Genomic DNA, 22,669 nt, shown 5'->3' on the forward strand with positions numbered 1-22,669 from the left:
TAGTACATAGCCTTTGTGTCTGGCTTAATATAATTACATGACATCTTTGAGATTCATCCATGTTCATCTATAGCTGTTTCTTTTTATTAGTAGGCGGTGTGCCCCTGTATTAATATACCACAATTTGCTTATGAATTCTCCCGTCTGTGGGCATTTGAGATTATCCCACTTTTTGACTATTATGAACACAACTTCCATGAAACTCTTGTACGATGTGGACCTATGTTTTTATTTCTCTTGAATAAATAACTGGGGTAAAATTGTTGAGCATACAATTAGTGTATGTTTTCCTTCATTAGAAACCATCAAATGGTTTTCTTAAGTGGTTGTACCATTTAACATTCTCATTAGCTATGTGTGAAAGTTCCATTTGTGCCATACCTACACCCAACACTTTGTGTTTTCAGTCTTTTTAAATCTTAGCCATTCTAAATATTATGTAGTAATATCACATTGCAGTTTTAATTTGCATTCCCCTGATGACTAATGATATGTATTTTCCTTTGTTTTTGTAAAGTGTCTATTACCCACTTCTTTATTAAATGGTCTTTATTATTGATTTTTCAGAGTCTTTATATGGCCTTATACAAGTCTTCAGATATCAGACTGCAGATATTTGTACTGTGAATATTTTCTCCTTGTTGTCGCTTCCTTCTTCATTTTTTTTAAAGTGTCTTTTTATGAGGAGATTTTCATTTTAGTTAAGTCCAGTTAAGATCATTTTTTATAGTTCGGTGTCTTGTGACTTATTCAAAACATCTTTGCCTACCCCAAGATTGTGACGATATTCTCCTTGTTTAGCTTTAACATTTAGATCAGAGCTTCTCAATCTTGACTGTTGACGTTTTGGATTGGATTATTTTTCTGAGGGGAGGGGTTGTCCTGTGTTTTGTAGGATGTTTAGCTGTAGCCCTGGCCTCTAGCCACTAGATGCCAGTAGCAGCAGTGGCAGTAGTAGTAGTAATTTTCAAGGTCATTTTTTCCATATAGGAATCAGTAATTCCAGCACTATTTGTTTAAAAGAATTTCCACTCCCCATTGCCTTGTATTGGCACCTTTTTTGAAAATTAGTTGGCTTCAATGCATGCATCTATTTCTGAATTCTCCATTCTTTCCTTTGGTGTATTTGCTATCCTTGTTTTACCCCGCTGGTTCAAAATTGTCTTGGATACTCTAGTTTGCATTTTCATATAAATTCGAATTATAGGTCTAATTATACAAAAAGTCTAGTGAGATTTTAATTGAGATTGCATTGAAACCATAGACATCTTTAAAATGTCATCTTACAATCCATAAACATGGCTCATTTCTCCATGTTCTTGGTCTTCTATAACTTCTCAGCAAATCTACATTGCAGTTGTAAATGTAGAAGTCTTATATATCTTTTGTAAAAGGTATTCCATGTACTCGATGCTTTCTGATAGCAGTTTATATTGTATTATTTTAATGTTATATTCTGATTTTTTGTTGCTTGTGTATTGTATTTCTAATTTTTGTATAATGACCTTGAATACAATAATTTTAACTTCACTTTGAGGTTCGATAGTCTGTAGATTCTTTTGGATTTTCTACACCAAAATGGCGTTGTTTATAAATAATGAGCTTTTTTTTCCCCAATATTTGTGACTTTTTTTCTTGCCTTATTTCACTGTCTAGGACTTCTATCATAATGCTGAATAGAAGTGATAAAAGTTAATATTCATGCCCACAGCCTGATTTTAGGGGAAAAGTACTTAATATTTTACCATTAAGTGTTGGGTTAGCTGTAGATTTTCATATTCAAGAAGTTCATTTCTATTCCTTATTTGAGTGTTTTGTCCTAACAGGCAATCAAATACTAAAAGACACCATGGATGCTTGGTTTTAGGCCTTCTAAGGGCAAGTTTTCTTTGGCTTTTCCCTTAGCTCTACAACATAGTCCTTACTCCTTGGCTTTACAATAAAGATGGGGCCCTTCTGAGATTTCAAGGAAATGTTCATTGTATTAACCACTTGAACACCAAACTCTGACTTTGCAATACAGGCAGCTGCTGAAATCTCTACTCAACTCTTTGGCCTCTCCACTATTTCTTTCCTTTGTGTGATATTGGAATTATAATAAGAAATATATATTTGGTTTTCATCCTCTTTTCTGGCACAGAGCTCCTAAAACCCTTAGAATTTCCCAAGTGATGGGAGCATAAAGGTGTCTCTTGTGATGTTAATGAGGTGAGTTTTGGAACTCATCTAAGGATAGGGGCTGATTGCCAACCATGTGATTGGAGGGTTGAAACTTTCAGTTCCATCTCCCTGACCTCTGGGAAGGGGAGAGGGATTGGAGGTTGAATCAATCATCAATAGCCAATTATTTAATCAATCATGTGAATGTAAGGAAGCCTCCACAAAAACCCAAAAGGATGGGGTTTGCAGAGCCTCTGAGTTGAACACATGGTGATTTGGGGAGAGCCGCGTGCCCGGAGAGGGCATGGAAGCTCCTTGCCCCTTCCCCACACCTTGCCCCATCTGACTTCCTGAGTTATGTCCTTTTATAATAAACTGGTGGTCTAGTAGGTACAATGTGTCTCTAAATTCTCTGAGCCATTCCAGCAAACTAATCAAGTCCAAAAGAGGGGGTTTGGGAACCTCCAATATATAGCTGGTTGGTCAGAAGCACAGGTGATAACATTGCCTAGTACGTGTTCAATCTACATAGTGCTCTCATGTCCAGCTCAAGACGACAATGCTAGCACCTTTTGGGAGCACTTTCAATGGCAATAGCACAAGACAGATGTTTAAAAAATAAACCCAGACAACTCTTTTGACAACTTTTGTATCATCACCAAGAAATCCATCTGATAACATTAATGATTTATCATCAATATCATCAGCTCCAAGACTATGCTATAGCTTTTTTAAAAATTCTACTGCCTAAGTATATATATGATCATATTCTTCCCCACTATCCACAGATCGCTCTTTCCCTGCAGCTGAGGCACACATAGAAACAAGTCATGCCTCTAGAGATTTGAATCAACTCATTCTAGACAATAGGGTAACATTACAATAGGCATCATTAGATATATTTTGTTTTTTCTTCAGAAAATCAAACACATTTAGGGAATCAGAATTTGGCTATCTTGTAATGGTACTGGATATGCCATAAATTCCAATTATACAGACCACAGGCTAGCATGGGGCTTGGCACATAGTAGTTGTTAAATAGATGTTTATTTACTAAATTAATGAAAATAATCACAGCAAAATTCAAAACAAACGCAATTGTAATAAACAAAGTTTATTGATTAATCCATAAACATGACCATTTCTTTTAAAAAAAGTATAAACCAAATTACTGCCTTCGGTTAACAAAATGAAGCTTTCCCTGGGTGGAAGCTCTGCCTAACGAGCACAACTCTTACAGCGCTGAAGACCATTCTCATTGCAAGCTGTACACTTCAGGGCTTTGAAAGAGTCTGTAAAGCAGTTTCGAAACACTGACATCTTGCTCCCATGGCACATGGAGCACGGAAGAAAGCCAAAGCCTCCACAGGAGGTGCACTCGTGTGGATGCTGCACTCTCTGTAGAGGGTGGAGGGGGACAAGAGAGGAGAGGAAATGTTAGTGTGAACAACTCAATCAGCCCTTCTGTCCTTCTGAACTGTGGGTGGTCGTAAAACAATATTGGCACAATATGGCTATGGACATGAAATCACCTCCCACTCATATGTTAGATCCAGGGGAAAAGCTGACTGAAATTTCCTTCATTGCCCCATTGATGGCTATTGAAAGCACAAGATTGGTTTGGAAAGGCTGGAAACCCATCATATGAAAACACATATTTACAAAACAAATAATTCAGGAACTGGTTACTTACATTAAGGGAAAACACTGTAACTTTCCCTTTAGCATCTCTTAACAGTTATATGTCTTTGTTTATGTAGGGGAGGAAGACATTTTCTCTACCCTCTCTGGGTTCTTCTGGCCAGAGAACGAATTAAATTCACATGAGACAGAACAGCAGGAGAAAATTAAACAAAGCTTTATAACATGTATACATGGGAGAGGCTCAGGCAAGCTGAGCAACTCGCCAAAATGGCTGAAGATCCCACCTTAAATATAATCTTCAGCTAAGGGCAAAGGAGGATGTTGGGGGTGGAGGGGGAGTCGATCATGGGAGATTACCCCAAAAGTACAGTAAACAAACGCAGATTTAAGTCCTTGCCTTTGGCATTAAGAGTTTCTAGAGATAAGGTCATCCCCCTCTTCTTCCTGGTACAGAGAGGGAGACACCTTTACAGATGGAGATTTCCTTTACAATGTAAATGTCTCCTAACAAAGGGCAAGCAAGTTCTACTCCTCAGAGCCTCCTTCCTGTCTGCAGTTTATTAAAAGTAACCAGCCCCAAATAATCATCATGTCAAAGAGACATATCTTGGGGTGGCCAACTCCAGGCCCCCACATTTATATGATAGTATCACTAATAGTGAGTCTGGAAAATCAGAACCCTAAAAGCTGAAGTGTGGAGGAGCCACTATCAACTGAAGCTCCATTGTTGTAATGCACGTTTGAATAACACTTTGTTTTTTAAAAGCACTTTCAAATGCATTACAGTATAGAATCTTCCCTCATCCCTCCCTTCACACAAGCAGAGACCTTCTGTGAAGCAGATAATTCAAGCATCATTATCCTCATTTTATATTTAAGGAAACAAGAATAGAAATCTCAAGATATTTACCCAAGTCTATAAAACTTCTCACAGTAGCTATCAGCCTTTCTACCTCAAGTAACAGTAGAATAAAAATAACTACATAGTGTGTCGAGGATAATATATTGAAAATTATTCATATGCATTTCTGATTGCTTTTTTTTTGAGCATAGAACCTTTGCCAGAGTCCACTAGTGGCATCCATCAGCTGGGAGGAGATTAGGAGCCTTTACAGAATGAATACAAAGAGAAAAGTGACTTAATTCCAAGCTTCTGATTTGCAAAATGGGAGTTTGCAGCAATGTTTAAAAGCCGGCTTTGTGAAGAGAATAATTACTAAAATAAGATTGGGAAATGTGGATACAGACACAGAAACACACTCAGATAAATGTACCTAACATACACATATGCATAGCTTTTCTCAGGAGATTCACAACTGAACATATTAAAGTCTTAAAAAATCCAACTAAAAAGGAACCTGATTAATTGAGTTTAACCCACCATTTCCCCTGTATACATGCTATGGAACACTTTTCCCACAAAACAGCTATAATTCTCTCATTATTAATAACTTATGGAATGTACTTTGGGAAATAAACATTAAGGACATGATTATCTTAAAATTTATGTATTCCTAGACCACTTTTCAGTTATGCATTTTCTGTATATAGCAAGACACACTTGCAATTACAGTTTGACTTAGCTATTCTATCAACATCCATGTAATACCTCATTTTTAGTGGCACGGAATTACTTTGATGAAAAGTAGTGGTTGCCAATCTAAATGACACAAATAAGGAATGCTGTCAAGATCGTAGAGATTCAAAACTCTTCCCAAAAGTTAGAGCGAGTTTGTGTAGCAATTTAATTACTTTGTAGGTAGTTTTTTGCCATTTATTTGTGCAAGAATTGACCAAAAAACGAGGTACTAGACTTTCTATTTTTCATAATATTAAAATGCCTTTAGAAAAAACAAACTTTGAGTAAAAAAGAAATCCAGTGATGGAAAAGAGGGTAGTTTAAAAGCAAAATATAAGAGAATTAGTAAGTAATGATGTTCTTATCAAATTTTAGAAAGAATATAAGATAGACAGACTTTTGACATTCACTAGAGCTATGCCAGAAGGTTTTATCAAAAATATTTAGTAATTTGTACAGCAAGAGCACCAACTAGGCAGAACAGATGCTGGGTGAGCCCAGTCCTGGAGGAAGGAACTGCAGGGCCCCTGAGGCCAGGACTTCACCCATTAGTGCTGGATCATAAATAGGTCTCGGTTCCAAGTGGAGAAGGGTTGTCAAATTTTGCAATTAAAAATATGAGATGGCCAGGTAATTTGAATTTCAGATAGGCCACAAATAAATTTTTGTATTGGCGTGTCCCAAATATTGCATGGGACGTACCTAAACTAAAAAATTATTCATAATTTCTCCGAGGTTTAGCTGTAAGGGGGCATCCTATGTTGTATCTCGTAGCTCTTATAGGGGAGTTGCTGACAGGGGAGAAGAGAGATGCTTATGTGTCTTGGGGCAGCAGCTGTTTACCAACCAGGATAAACTATTTCAGTATCTTAACAACCAGTACAAACATGTTTCAATATTTTCAATAACCAGTACAGCCGCAAGAGTGCACACTCACTAAATACCAACTCCCGCTGCTAGAACCCAAGACACCTGTGAATGACCAAACTCTTGAATAGCATACAGTTTTCCCGTAAGATATATTTGTGATGACAAGCTTAGAACAACAAAGCTGGAATGAATGTGAGTGCTAGGCAGTTTCCTACCCCTGTTTACCAGCTACGTCACTCACTCCAGACACTAGGCTCTCAGCATGGAGAATTCAAAACGGTAACTGAACAACATTAAAAATTCCTTTACATTCATGGACCTCCAACATGGCTTACAGACATTATTTTCAGTGGGTCAAAATATCAAATGTTAAATCTATTTGATGAGTCTACTGTTTCTTAATAATTTATCCACAAGTCCAAACAGATTTCCTAAAATAAGATTAATATATAAATACTAAAAGCTACATTGACATTTTTTCTTTTTTTTTAAAGATTGGCACCTGAGCTAACAACTGTTTCCAATCTTTTTTTTTTTTTTAAAGGGAATCACAAACAGACCAAGGCCACCTAAAACAATGTCTTCAGAATCTAGACCATGCTCTGATGAGATCTGTCTTTTACTCAGAGGTGTTGAGAGTATTCAACGCGTTAATTCACGTAAGATGAATAGAACGTTGCTTGACACATAGTAGCCACTCAATAAGGTTTGTCATTATTAGCCATTATTTCATTAATAAATCCTTATTTGAAGGGATTTTTATTATCTGCTACCTCAAGCTAAATTGTTTGTGGTCACATGACACAATCATTTTCTGTAATTCCTGTAGTCATTTTAGTTACACATCTCTCCTGTATTTGGCCTTTTGGTGCAAGGTCTTGCCACTGTAAGAAAGGGAGACTAAATGTGTTTCAATTCACATGCCAATTCTGACTTCTTGGAACAGTGTTGGAAAGATTCTGAAGCCACTTCTATTCTCGAGAAAAATTAGCTGTTTCAGCCATAAAATCATGGGAGAAAAATGATGGCTTATAGAGCAGATAGAGTCTATACCCAATTCTCACACTAATCTGATGTGATAGAGACTGCCTCATTTTACAAATGAGGAAACAAGCCTTTTAATGAGCAAAAAAATGTTCAGGTCACAGGGAAATTGGAGACCTCCCTCCAGGAGCAAAATCCATGGTCTTTCTTCTTTAATAGTGATTTTCAACCTTTATTTACACGCATTTTTCCCAAATAATATATTACATGGGATCACCAAATCTAAAACAGTTAAAAGGCTAAATGCTACCATTAAAGCAGAAGTGAGGCTAGGGGCGGGAGTGGTCTTAAGGTCAACCCCTAACACTCTCCCAGTGCTTCATTAGCCTCCAGGAATCCCATTCCTCTTATATCATCCATAACAGTCCACTCCACTTGTTCTTCTAATAAAAATAAATAACTCAGTCATTCCTAGCTATCTCCTTCAAAGAGTACTTTTGTTATAGTGGAACTACAGTTGGCTTATATTAGATGCTCCTATGTCCTAAGTTCAGCACCTCAGTAGATAGCTTTGCCCTCAAGGTAAGATGGAAAAAGAGCAAAGGAATTCCCCCAACGTTGGGCAGTGTTCCAGGCTGGAAGAAGAAGGAATAACTGAAGTCAACAATAGTCATTATTGGCAATAAAACAGACTTCCACTTTCAGTGAAGAGGTTCACTACAGAAACTTTGACCTTCAAGTAATTAAGGAATCCAGGGTAGCTCTTCAGGGCCCTGGCACCCTGCAAAGCCAGAAACCATGCAGACTTGGTTGAGAATAAAACACAGAGTCCTGGACCTACAGAAGGTTCCTCCTCTGAATAGCGGTTTGGGTAGAGGCCTATTTCTTTAGGGTAGAATTCAAGAAAAAAGGAAGGAGAAATCGTCCTCCTTTCATCTCTTTCTATTCACATATTTTTGGTGAAGGGCTTTTAAAAAATAGATACTCAGTGGGTGAGACTCTTTCACTTATTCATTCATTCCACAAATATTTATTGGTTGTCCACTTGCCAGGCATTGGAGATATAGCAGACACGTCCCTGTTCTCTGACTGGTGGCCCTTAGCCCTGCCATAAGGTCTTTGAATAGGTCCACTCCATACTGCAGTCATCTCAGTTGAAGCACACAAGAAGTCCTGAGTCTCTAACAAAGGACAAGGGACAATGATGCAAGGATGGAGCTCATGAATGATTGTCAGATGGATTTCCTTTGGAGCACAAACTCAAATTTCAGAAATGTAGAGTTTTTCCCATTATCTAATATAGAAACTAGGAAGAAAGCCTGGCCCCCTACATCCAAAAAGATTGGTCATGAAAACCCTGTGAATAGCAGTGGAGCAATGTCTGATATAGCACCAGAAGATGAGAGGATGGGGCAAAAAGACCAGGCAGGGTTCCGCTCTGCTGTACACAAGGTCGCTAGGAGTCAGAATGGATTCGATGGCACTAACAACAACAAAATATAGAAACAGGATGCTAAGATCAAGAGTCTTCAGTGTCTTCTTCAAGATCAGGAAATGAATGTACTTCTTATTTTTAACTTCACATCATCTAATCCTATTTCAAAAGAGCTTGAAAGTCTCTTAAATATTCTACCAAAGAGGAATTAACTTATGTGAGTCTCTGTGACCATAAACCTCATCATCCAGATTGTCTATGAAGCAGACTCAATCGACATAACAAACTGTCAAAGAGTGCACACTTGGCATATAATCATCTCTGACAGTTCGCCTCTATGTATTTTGTTTTAAACTATACTCAACAATTTAATTCAACAAATACTTGTTACGTGCCTGTTAATAAACACCTCTCTGTCTGATCAAGCTGATAATAAACAGGATTTTTCCTGATAATTAAAGTTTCTAGCATCCTCAATTTGCAGGGTTGGGAAAGAAGCCACTGAACAAAATGCAGACACAAAGAAAATTTGGAGTTTATAATCCTAAATGTATAAGCCTGAACCTATGAGTCTGATTCTTGAGCCCAGTGGGATGTACTGCCATAAACCTACTTAAAAACATGTTCAGATTTCAGAGAGAGGCCGACCGAGCACACGGCCTGATTTCCCAGAGGAGTAGGTGGTTGCCTGCTGTTGTAGTCTCTGAACATGCTGTGACCACCCCCCACGGAGAGAGGCTGTCATCCAGATTGGCGCTTCTCCAGGGAGGGTCAGGACAGGCTCTGATAGCTCCAATGGACAGGCAGCCTGTGCCATTTCCAGCATCCTCAGTGTAGCTGGGAATCTTACCTCTGTTCTTCATGAACAACAAATAAGTAGTCACCAGCCCTCAGGGGAGAATCAGGCTTTACGAGAAAACAAGTACAGAAAGTGGACACTGTGTTGGCAATCTTACTAGAAATGACAACAAAATGTTTTCTCACATCTTTAAAAAGCATTGCAAGGCAATAGCTTACTTAGAGCTTCTCTACTGTATAGGATCTTTAATCCAGTCTCTGCCATAACCAGGTGTTTGTTAATACATCTCAGGACTCCCCTGATTTCTCTGTGTGGACACAGCAGGATCAGTTATTCATCTTGGTTATTGTTTTGAAGGAATCCTTAGACACCTCTTTGCTTCTAATCTTTAGCCTGTTTATTAACATAAATAAATACATAAATATATAAATAAATAAATTTTACCGAAAAATGTCTTCATTCATCATTTTCACCCCAGCATTTTCCTATATAAAACAATAATTTTTCTTTTCTTTTTCATCAACTAATTGCTTTGCCTTCTCCAAAAAACCTTGGACCAAAAAGGATTCATTCACCTATTCACTCAACAAATATTTGAGTGCCCATTATTTGACCATCCCTGTTCTAGACACTAGAGGTAAAGAAGAGAACAAAATTGACAAGAATCTGTGTCCACATGGAGTTCGTATCTTACTGGGAGGCTCCCCTGCACACTGCCTCAGGAGCAGAATCCCCATTGGGGCAGCTAGCTCTATTGAACCCAAGTCTCCATACCAGCCATATTTCACTTGCTTCTGCTGCCTTCGGTCAGCTCCTCATGTCTGAGGCCACTGACAATCTTCATCCACGACTCAGGCCTACTCAGCTTCCCAGAGCAATTATCAATTGAGCAGGATGTAAAATATGATTCTCGGACCAGAAAACTTGAAATTACTTGTTGACTCCATTTCTGAGGGCCCATCCGCAACTGCCAGGCCTCTTTCCCCATCTTCACTGGAGATAACTGCTGACAATTGGAGCCTGAATTAGGAGGACCAGAGCAGTCACGGTCTACTATGTAGCACCCAAGTAACAAGAAACTAGAAGTTATTGGGATCTGCTTGGTGTCTCTCTAAAGTTATCACCAATTTGCCTATCTTCCAAGATGTATCAGAGCCCAGTGTTAAAACCCAGTCTGTTCCCTGGACCTAATAGCCTGCCCACCTCCCAGGAAACTTCTCACCCAAGCCTTGGGTCTTGCCATGTATGGTCAGATTTCCCAGACACCTACATGCCACTTAATTTGAGTGATGGCAGTATAGACTCATGTTTAAGATCATGAACTTTGGAGTCAGGCTGATTAGAATTAGGAATCAAACACTATCTATAAGGGTTTGAGCAAGTGAATTCATCCTCTCTGCCTCTGTTCCCTTGTCTGTCAAATGGGGATAATAATAAAACCCATCTTGCAGAGTTGTTGTAAGATTTTAATGACTTAATACAAATGATACTAAGAACATTACTTGCTACACGGTAAGGACTCCAGTGTTTCGTGTGTTATGAATATTTAACTCCTGCTCCATTGCCAAAAGCCAACCAGAAGAATGAGATGGGTTTGGATCTGAATCCTGCATCCCTTACCCACTTTGCTTGGCTCTTCCAACTTCTCCAGGACTAGTCTCTTTTCCTGGGTTAGTTTACCTTAAACCCTAGTCTCCTCTCAGGTAGAGTTCAGTGCTTTCTTGGGTGGCTTCAAACTCTCTACTAGCTTTGTTATATGGGAAAAGCAGTCCAATGGAGTTATAGCAACTTGCAACTCCTATAACATTAGAAGCCAGTATCATACCATTGTTTTAAACATTAAGAATAGTCTTAAATGTTTGCACCTTATTTGTGTCATCTGTAGAAAGAGACAGACTTAATGAAGAGAACAAAATCTTCTTTCCAAAATTCTTTGAGCTGAGAGAGAGGGAGGGCTATGTTAAGATAGCATGGTGATGTTAGTCAAGTTGCAGAATTAAAGAATTATAGACTCAAAAGAATAAAAGTCCATGAATAGCTAAGTCAATTGTCAGTCTTTAAACAGAGCAACAAGGGTGATTCACCCTATAAGAATCTAAAAGTTGCTATTAACCACAGAAATGAAAACAGTATGATATTGGTACATCAAGAAACAGATAGATCAATGGAACTTACTAGAGAGCTCAGACAAAGACCCAAGTATATATGGGGATTTTAGTATAATATAAAATTGGCACAACAAAGCAATAAAGAAATAATAGATTATTTAGTAAATTATGTTAGAAAACTAGCCCACTATATGTAAGAAAACAGAATTGGATTCTGTATGAATTAAAGACCTGGGTGTGAAAAATTATAAAGTTAATGGAAGAAAATGTAGGATAATATCTTTATGACGTTAACATAGAAGGGTACTTCATGAATAAACGTTCAAAAGCAAGGGATGGCCCCGTGGCTGAGTGGTTAAGTTCACGGGCTCCACTTTCACAGCCCAGGATTTTGCCGGTTCGGATCCCAGGCGAGGACATAGCACCACTCATCAGGCCATGCTGAGAGGGTGTCCCACATAGCACACCCAGAAGGACCTACATCTAGAATATACAACTATGTACTGGAGGGCTTTGGGGAGAAGAAGAAGAAGGAAAAAAAGAAAAAAAGAGTGGCAACAGATGTTAGCTCAGATGCCAATCTTTGAAAAAAAAAAAGTTCGAAAGCACAAAACATAAGGAAAAATGATGGCTTTGATTATATCAAAGGGTTCCTATTGGGTGAATGGCACCAGGAAAGAAGATGAAAAAAAGGGAAGGAAATATTGGCAATGACTAAAACCAACTAAAATTTAATATCTAGAATATAGAAGGATCTTCTAAAAATTACCCGCCCCCCCAAAAAAGAGAAAGAGACAATTCCAGGACTTTTAATGGGCAAGGCATAAGAACACACAATTTACAGAAAAAATGTAAAAATCTAATAGGCATACAATGAGATGCCCAAACTCAGTGGTAATCAGAAAATTGTAAATTAAAACAGTAGTGCAATATCCCTCTCTACCTGCTATCCTGGCAAAAATTAGAGAACTGTAAATTAGAGAACAATGTAAAATATTGTCAGGAATGTGGAAACATACGAAACCTCCTTCTCTACAGGAGGGAGCGTTGAATGGTGAGCCAGAGAGCCATCTGGCACCTCCTGGAAAACTAAGTATATGCACAAGCTAGGATCCGGCAATTTTCCCTCACAGAGAAAGCCATAAGGGAACATGTTCAAGGTTGTTCTCCTTGCAGCACTGTTTGTCTGAGGAGGGAGTTAGAGGCCATCTGGGTGTCCAACAGTGGAAAAGGGGGTAGATAAAAAATAGTGGCTGGGCTCCATGCAGCTGACTGTCCAAAACAGGGGCCACTAGCCACATGTGGCTATTTGACTTTAAATTTGAGTCAAGTAAAATTAAATAAAATTAAAAATCCAGTTCCTCAGTCACACTAGCCACATTTTAAGTGCTCAATAGCTACATGCAGCCAGTGTCTACTATTTTGGATAGTATAGATATAAAACATTTCCATCATCAAAGAAAGTTCTTTTGAGCGGTACTGCCATGGAGAAGTATGCAGCAGTTAGAACAAAGGGATTCAATGTTCACATAGCAATGAGTTGGTTCTTAAAAATATAGTGCCTAGAGAAAATAATCAGAAACAAAATTAGATATATTACATAACACTACAAAAATTAAAAATGTGCACAGAAAATAATAATACACATTAACTAAGTTCAATCACTTAAATAAAAAGATAGACATTAACCCAAATTAATGGTTTCACGGGATTGGAGTAAAATATAGGAACAAAAGGAAAGAAAGAAACCCATCCACATAGATTTTGAGCTGTAAGGAGTTTTAGACTATCAAATACACACCCTCATTGTATTTGTCCTTCTGGGCAAGATCACAATATAAATAAAACATGATTCCTAAAACCAGGAGGCATATAGCTCATTTGGGACAAGAGGCAAATACCCACAGAAAAGTAATATGAGGAAAATTTCAATAAGCACCCAACAAAAAGAGGATTATAGGAATTCAAAGGTGAGAGAAATCAGAATAATTTTAGGAAGAAGTGATACTGCAGATGGGCCTAGAAGATGCTGGAAGGAAATGAGGAATTAAACAATAGCATTCTGGGCAGACTGAACAGCTTGCACAAAGGAATGGTAGTAAGAAACCACAAATAGTTCTTTCTTTCAAGTGAAGTGGAAAGAATGCTACAGAATCAGAAACGAGATCAGCCAAGGAGACCAGACCAAGAAGAGCAGGTAGAGGCATACAGATCCTGGGTGAGCATGTTCACTAGTTCACCTGGGAAAGTCCTGGTTCATGTTTGCTGTCCCAGAACAATTATTAATGCCCCCTTTCCACCGTCAAAGTGTACCAGTTGGACCATAAAATATTTTAGCTTCCTTAACATAGATAGAAACAGGCTGATACAATAGTTTAGCAAAGACTATTAAGGGATTCCTGGTTGCAAACTGATTTGATACATTATATATTTGAATAAATTTTTCTCTCATGTTGTAATTGTAAGTATTGGAACAAAATTAAAATGTGCGCTTTTGCAGAGATAACTTTTTCTGGAACCTTCAGAAATGATGAGCTGGTCCATGGGAAAAATAAAATAATTTAAACGAAATATTTAAATGTGCTTTAAGACAATTGCCTCGCTAGAAACCCCTCATCAACATCTCTATTATGGACAATTAGGATCTAGCAAAGCTGATTGGAATTCTCACCTAATAGCATGAGGTTGTTAGAAGCTAACACTATAGTCACTCTAGCTGGAGCAAACCTAAAGGCAGGTGACATCAAATTAAAACTGCCACATGTATCCTGTTACATATTTGTAAGAACACGGTGGTTGGGGAGGGAAATTCAATTAGGAAAACTCAATTACAATCAGAATGTGTTTAACATTTTGATTACTAAAAGTAAGGTGCTAAAAGCACAATTACCTCAATTTTGGTTAAAAGGTCTTGCAGTTCTCCTGATTCATTCATTGACAAAATTTTCTCAGCACCCTATTAACAAGAAGAGGGTAGGGGGGAAAGAAAAATCCGTTTTGTTAGTATTTGAGAAAACAAAGTTCTAGCCAGGAAAGCTTAACCCACAAAATACTGAACACAATTCTTCCCTTCAGATCTAAGCAAACTTGCAGCCCAGAGGCCAAAGAGGAGAAGACATTTCTCTCTCCTTTCACATAGTCTCTCATGAGATAAGGTTTACTGCAGACAAGGGAAAGACTGCCAGCTGGAGGTGAGTGCCGGGAAGCCCACAGCTGTCAGATTAAGTCCAGATATGGAAAGTTCCAGCACACCCTTTAGAGTTGTTCAGGGAGCCTGAAAACAGCTCTACCATCCGGGAAAGGACAACTTTGAGCAAATTCCCAGCCTGGGCTGTCTCTGCCCTATTCCGAGAAGTCCTGGACATGGCCCTCCTTAGCCTCACGCCTGTAAAGATAACAGCAGCTGATAATAATAATAATAAAAATAACCACCAACACTAATTAAACACATATTGTGAGCTAGGCATCCAACGTCATCTAACTGGATGTGGTAGACTCTATTAATAGCAGAAACTGACCCTCAGTGAGATTAAATAACAATCCCAAGGTCACCCAGAGAGGAAGCAGGGTGGGAATTTGAACACCAGGACAGGACTTACTCCAGAGTCAATGTTTTAATTTCTCTATCTTTACTGTGGAAATGAGAATGGGGACAATGTATGTGCTTTTCAACAAATTCATCACGTTTCTTCAAACTACCTCATTTTCCTTTCTTTTCCAGCCTCTTACTTTCTTCCAGTCTGCTTCCCAAGGTATAGCCATAGAGGAGGAAGAAGGAAAACTTGGAGTAACTGTTTCTAATCCAAGGCAGAGACCACGTCTGCCTTGCTCACATCATATCCCTGGCACAGAATAACAGTTGCCAGCACACAGGTGTTGAATCCATTCTGATTAGTCAACAAGACAGGGAGAAATATCATCACATAAAAAATACTTTTTGGATTTCTATTTGTGCTAGGCAGGGTGGAAAACACAAGGACTCATGTAAAAAACAAAAAAATCCTAGTTCTTAAGGAGGTTGCAATATATTTCTGTATAAACACACATCAAATAACCCACAAGGTAGAATGGAAAATAAGTGTCAATGAGTGATGCCAAAGAAGAGTAAGCTCAGGAATGACAGCAGCAGGGAAAGATCTGCTTCCTGAGGCTAAAGAAGGCTTTCTGAGGTTGATAGCATTTGATCTTGACCTTGAAGATTAGGTGAGGTGTCTAAGACAGGGGAGGTAATCCCTGTGGTGAGGTACAGGAACCTTCAGTTCTGAGTGTCATTTATTTCAGTGTATCTTGTATAACCCTCATCATCCTAATCACCATCAGAAACGTCAACTTGATATATTTAAACGCACTATGAATGAATGCACAGAGCCACAGAGGATCTATGTAGGTTTTAGTCTTTCATTTGTAGGTGGTTTTGCTAGGAATACAGACATGACGCACCTAAAGTGAGACACTGAAATCTAAAACATGGTAATAACTGGTGATGTTTTACTTTTGCTACAGTCTATTTCTTTTCAGAGTTAACTAAGACAAAATGGGAAAAGCCTCTAGGGAATTTGGTACATGAGCTAAAGCAGCAAGGAGAATATATGACCCATTTTTCTTCAGGGAAAGAAAACACACTGTAATGACTCCAGACAAAATGAATGTACCGGAGACGCCATCACACATCTCTGTCCCAGATCATGTCTTATCTTGGCAGTCAGCGTGTCGTAGACAATTGTTTAGAATTCAACGCATAGGCCGGGAAAGGACAATCTCATTACCCTTAAATACAGGAAATTTGCTCTGCCTTGGCCAAATAATTCCAGCACCATCAGTACTACCAAAAGAGACTCCACGTTTTGGGGAAAATGCAGGCTTTGCTCCCATCAAGCAATGTACCTAAAGACATGGCAGCCTCTGCTCTTCAAGACACCAGGGTGTGTAGAGCACAGGGAGTGCACCAAGCGCTTAAGGTGGGAAAAATTTTGCTTTGTAACAGAGAGCTGAGCACCTCTGTCCCTCTCTCAACTGTGGCCGCTCAACGTGGCCTCCACCCACAGCTCCACCTGGCTGGGGTTCAGATCAGTTCCTGGAACGGGTTCTCTGGTCCCTGTGCCACCTGCTGAGCAGAAACAGTACCAAAAGTCCTTGTTTCCCCACAGGGACCCACATCCCCACCCTCTACCTGACCCTGTCCTTGTTGAACCCGACAGCAAGATCCTGCAGGGCAAGACAAGGAAATCAGATGGTGCCCTCTCTGCTCCTGAGCAGCAGCGGCAGCAGGAGCGGATCGCAGTCCAGCCAGCAAGTTTCAGGATAGATTAGATTCCCCACATCATGAGGCTAGAGACATTTACCAGGGTAGCTCTCCACCTGCCCGGCTCGACACTGCATTTACATGTTCCAAAGGTCTCACTCCATGCAATTTTCTGTCAAGAGCATTCCAATTATTACCTAGCCTATAAAGAAACCCTATGTCCCCCAAAGAGAATGCATTTCCTTCAGAATTAGGAAATAATCTTTTCCTGCCTGGTGTTTGGCTAAGAATATGACATACGAGTGTGTTACTTTTTAAATATAACTCTACCATTCAATTCTATGCAAGTGGAAAATGCAAGTGGCGTAGTTTACCAAGACTTCCAGGACACCTACAGAAATATTTCTAGTATATTTTTCAATTGATTTAGAATCATTTTTTTCCAAAAATAATATAATTTATGTGCTTTACAGACATTGGCTCTTTGAATCATCAGTGCAAAGCAAGCAATGTTATCTCAATTCTTTTTCTTTTGAGAAAGATTGGCCCTGAGCTAACATCTTTGCCAACCTTCCTTTAGTTTTTTTTCATCTGTGGGACACTGCCATAGCATGGCTTGATGAGCAGTGCAGAGGTCTGAGCCCAGGATCCAAACCCACGAACCCCAGGACACAGAAGCGGAGGGCACGAACTTAACACCACACCATGTGGCGGGTCCCTTATCTCAATTTTTAAAATGAAGAAACTAAAGTTTGAAGAAAATAAGGAACATGCTCAGGGCCTTTCGGTTAATCACTACAAGTCCTGGCCAGATCTTGAATTCAGGTCACACTGATTCCAAAATCTACGCTCTTTCTATTGTACCGTGCATGCTCCCAATCACTGATATAACACAACTGTTTTAGTGAAAAACGAAATAAACGTACAGATAACTCCTGGCCTGGGGAACACGACAGTCTACGGTTAGGGCTCACTGTTGACTAGGTGCCCAAGAAGCTCATGTGAACAAAAGCTTTCACTACAATGACTCCAAACAAAACGAATCTGCCAGAGAAGCTACAGAACATCCCCGTTCTTTTTGTATCTCAGCACCATGCCCTATTCAGTTATTTCAGATGTGTTGCATATGCCAGGAAAGGACCTATTTCATTACCCTTCAATACATGAAATTAGCTCTATTCTCAGTCAAATACTTCCCTTCTTAAAATTCTAAGCAGTGAGCTGGGACATGTGAACAAGCCACTTTATTTTACATGTCAAATAAAGCTTCTTAAAGATAAGACAGTCTACATAATTTTTCCTCATATATGGATCACCAAAGAAGAGACTCATACTTTCAAGGACTAAGAAAAAGGTGAGAAAAGAAATCAGCCCCCTGCTGGCTAAGACTGTCAGAACACTTACCCACCATTGTTCTCCATGAACGTGCAGTGTGCCACCATGCTCATTCACACTCATTCCAATGTCCCTTTATTCATTTTCACATTCCCCACTGTTTTCAGCCCCCATTATGGGTTACGCATTAGGCTAAGTGTTATAAAATAATTTAAAAAAGAAAACAATATGGTAACATAAACATAATTAAAGAAAAAGATATGCAACAATAAGCAAAAAAATGGCTCCCGCCACTGAGGAAATGTAAAATCTTTTGGAGAAGATAGATGATTATACAAATAAATGAAAATTTCTAACTGTCATAAATACTGCAAAAGTGAAGTTGGCACAAGATGCTACGAAAGCATAGAATCGGGTGAATTTAACCTAATCGGGAGAGTTAGGGAAAGCATTCTCCATAAAGTGATGATGAAGTTATCTTTTAGGAAAAATAGTGGTTAACTGAGCATAGAGATAGAATGAGGGAAGGAAATTAATTAGGACAACAAGGTTACCAAATATTATGTGTACTTGACCCTTTGTTGTCACCACTGCCTCTCATTCTAGATAAGTTTTGTTCAAGGAAACTTCCTATCAGATTCTACACTGTATTTTGGATCAGAGGCCTGGAGAAAACATAGGTGAGATGCCAGGCCACAGTGAAAGCAATCGATTTGATACAATAAGCCAAAGAAAACAGTAGATTGGTATAAATCAGCTTGTATTTAGCACACTCTTCTAGAGCTCTGGGAAGATTGCTAGGTCAAGAGTTTCCAAAAACCATTATAAAAAAAAATAAGCAAATACAAACATTTAAGTATTTTCTTCTCGAAAATTATTGAAAATCCCACCCATAGATTTTAGCCATCCCTTCGTTGATATCCAGCTTCTGGAATTCCACACAAAACACTAATGTTTGAAAACTATTAACCTGACATTTCAAGGGGCCTGGAAAAACTTAAAAATTTTCTCATTAATCACAACCAAACACGAATTTGAATGTATAATACAAATATACATACTGTGTGTGTGTGCATACATACTGTATATACTATTTTATTTTACTTTCTATGTACATTTATTCATACAATGCTTCATCTTACCGTGAAACCAGCTTGCAATAAAAGAGCCATACAATGGTATAATAAAATAAAATCTGAGGAGGAATTCAGGACAGAGGAAATGTCCTAAATAAATCTCAAAATAATAGCTATGATAGAGCCTTAAATTTGATTCTGAGTCAGCTCCTCAGTTGAAACAAAATTTTTCTTAGTACATTAGTCTCAACAATGCAATGCCTTGCATAATATTTTAGATGAAGTGGCTAATATAATAAGGTCCTTGCTTTTTCATTAACTATAAAAATATAGTCTTCAGGGGCTAGCCTGGTGGTATGGTAGTTAAGTTCATGCTCCACTTTGGTGCACTGGGGTTCATGGTTGCAGATCCCAGGCATGGACCTAGCACCGATCGTCAGCCATGTTGTGGCGGCATGCCACATATGAAATAGAGGAAGGTTGGCACAGATGTTAGCTCAGTCACAATCTTCCTCAAGCAAAAAGAGGAAGATTGGCAACACATGTCAGCTCAGGGTCAATCTTCTTCGCACATACACACACAGAAAATATATGTACATATATAGTCTTCAAATAAATGCCATCACAGACATGCCTCTTGAATCAAACAGTAGAAGTTTTCATCTCTCCTCCTGGTTTAAACCAGGCTCCTTTTCCCTCTCACTTAAGTGCTGCCCTGCCATTTATTTATCTATCTCTGTCCATTTTATTGCATACCCTACACTGCTTGTTGGAGTATCTTCTAGTGACTGGGATGAGACCCACACCCTTTAGCATAGTCTACGAAGACCTTCACTCGCTGGTTGCACCAACCTTCCCAGCCCTGTCCTTTAATACCATATGCTCTTGATACTCTGAATTTCTCCCCTTCTCCTGAACATACTCGGTCCTTCCATGAGATCATAGGCCTTTGCACATGCTCCATTCTTTACTTCAAGTTTTTTCTATCCTCCATAAACTCTATCCTGGAAAGCTCCTATACATTCTCCCAAACCCATTGAAATATTACTTTCTCAATGAAGCTTCTTCGATGTTCCCAGACAGAATCAGCTGTTCCCTCCTCTGTGCTCTCAGACCACATTTTGCCCCACTGCACAGCAAGCCCAGTGGTGATTACAGGACCCAGCACTTTGTGTGGTGCACCACAGACACTCAATAATAAGTATTTGCTGTATTAAAGTCCTGACTCTTTTTGTAACTACAGTAAATACAGGATTAAATTCCAAATGGCTGTTTCTTATAATGACTGCTGATTTTTAAAGGAAGGTATAAATTAAAGTGCACCTTTATGGAGGGAAACCTGCAAGACACTAAGCTGATGTGATCTGATGATAGAATGCCAGATACCTAGACGAATGAGAGGGACAAACACTGTGTAAATGATTTCCCCTAACCATCGCTTCTCTTGTTTGGCTGGAAAGTGAAGAGCAAACCCCTGGAGGCTGCGCTCTCTCATGCAGGCCAGGAGGCTAGGACTGTCTAGTGCTGGCTGCTAGGATCCTTCTGCTGTGTAATCAGGAGAGCAGATGGCGGGATTGGCGTTCAAGGAGCTCAACCAGCACCTAGCACAACGCCTGCCAAAGGATGTGCTCAATAAATGTTTGTTGCTCTGGCTGCCATGCCCACCAGAACGGGAGGTTACATCAACCCTGGAGGCGGGCCACCTGGGCCCTGCTGACAGTGTCAGAATTTACTTCGGGATTCAGCTCTGGATCTGCTCCAGTACGTGAAAAAATTCCATTGAGGCCCTGGACTTCTACACCAAATTCTTAGGCTTGGAAAATGCTGAAAGCAGGTATAGCAATATCCCACTAGGGTCTTAAAAAACACAGTAAAGATTCCCATGGATAATCTATTCTAAAGAGCATAGTTTTCTTGTTCCTCTGGCAGGAAGAATTAACTGCAAAATTAAGTAAACTCATTGACTTATTTTACGCAACTATAGAATACAGACGGTTGGGTGTTAGAAAATGCCTGCCAAAGACAATGATTTTAGTTGTACATAATTAATGCTGAGCCATTTTTTTTTCAGAGTAGCTGTAAAGAACAATTTCCTGTGGAAGCCAATCTTGATTTTTTTATAATAAAGCCGTATCATCAAAATAGATGATCATGGGAATATATTATTCTCTTCTCTATTGCAGAAAGTCATCTCTCTTATTCCTTTAAAATTAATATTAAATCATATAAAAGTGGTATCAAGTCACCAGTTAAAAAAAAGATAGTGTTGGAGTTGAACTAGAAGAAGCCAGAAGACTCTTCTATTTAATAGATTTAAGATTGTTGTCTGCTGTGTCACAAAATTCTCTTTGCATAAACTGATTTTCAGAATGCAGTGGTTAGGCCCACCAAAGCTTTTCTAAATAAGACCCCAGATTAAATCCTAGCACCTCCACTTATGAATTAATTTAACTAGAACAAGAAACATAAACTCTTTAAGGCTCAGTTTCCTCATTTGTAAATTGGGTATAATAATATTTACAGTGTTGTTGTAAGGATTACATGAGATGATATATAAGTCTAGAACCTTGCATGACACAGAATAGAAATTTAACAAATAGTATTTGTATTCTTATTCTTATTATTAGACTCCCTGAGAGCGTTTATAACTTAGAATCAATGTCGAGCTCACAAAATTTGGTCCACAAACATTTTCTGTCTAGAGTCAATAAATAATAAAATATAAATAGAGATCTACAAAAGTTTTACATTGTTTTTAGATGATATGACCATAAAGTGAAAGACGACGTAGTTAAAAAAAAAAAAAAGGAGGGGCTCATGCAAAATATTGGGATGAAAGACTCAATTTTGTGACTTATTAAAAAGAAAAGTTGGTATGAAATTTTAGGACTTTACAGACCGTAAAGGTTCTCAGCTAAGTTGCAGAATGGCTAAAGCATTCTTCATTATGGGAAATTTAGCTAGCTTTCAGCTAGGGCTCTCTGAAGAGTCAAAAACTGAGGACAGCTAGTGAACAGTACTGCTGAAGAAGATTGAGTGGATTGCTTTTCTGGGACAATATGGATATTTAACCACTCACCAGGAAAAATATTTGAGGAAAATTCACATCATAAAAGTAATTGGGAAATATAGTTAGTTGATCAAAATATCAATTAAAATTCCATTAATAGGAGAGAGCTCCAACTTGAATGGACCTTAATTTCAGACGGGATCCAAGGATGTTTGGACATGGATACTGAAGACTCATCACTGCAGTTTATATAGTCAGTAAAAATGACTTTACCTTTCATATTTCTATCTTAGTAAAATTAGCAAAAGATGGAAGACATCACCCCCGGTTGCCACCTAGAAAGATTTCTCTGCAGTGTACTGAAGGTCATGGTCATGAAATGAAGCAGATATTCCATTCTTACAAGGCACAACAATACTAAAGAGTC

The 22,669-nt window shown here is 38.7% G+C and overlaps 1 protein-coding gene across 1 annotated transcript in view; it reads right to left on the bottom strand.

Moving 5' to 3' along the window:
- Positions 1-3,258: 3,258 nt before the first annotated feature.
- The window catches only part of GRXCR1 (glutaredoxin and cysteine rich domain containing 1), a 116,965-nt gene continuing 97,554 nt past the window's right edge, over positions 3,259-22,669 (bottom strand). Inside the window, exons 3-4 of the mRNA XM_001496545.6 lie at positions 14,470-14,535; positions 3,259-3,558 (exon numbers count right to left, since the gene is read on the bottom strand). Coding sequence (XP_001496595.3) covers positions 3,379-3,558; positions 14,470-14,535 — 246 coding nt within the window. The 3' untranslated portion in view covers positions 3,259-3,378. The remainder of the gene's footprint in view (positions 3,559-14,469; positions 14,536-22,669) is intronic.

The sequence above is a fragment of the Equus caballus genome, chromosome 3, assembly GCF_041296265.1.
Source record: "Equus caballus isolate H_3958 breed thoroughbred chromosome 3, TB-T2T, whole genome shotgun sequence".
Lineage (NCBI taxonomy): Eukaryota > Metazoa > Chordata > Mammalia > Perissodactyla > Equidae > Equus > Equus caballus.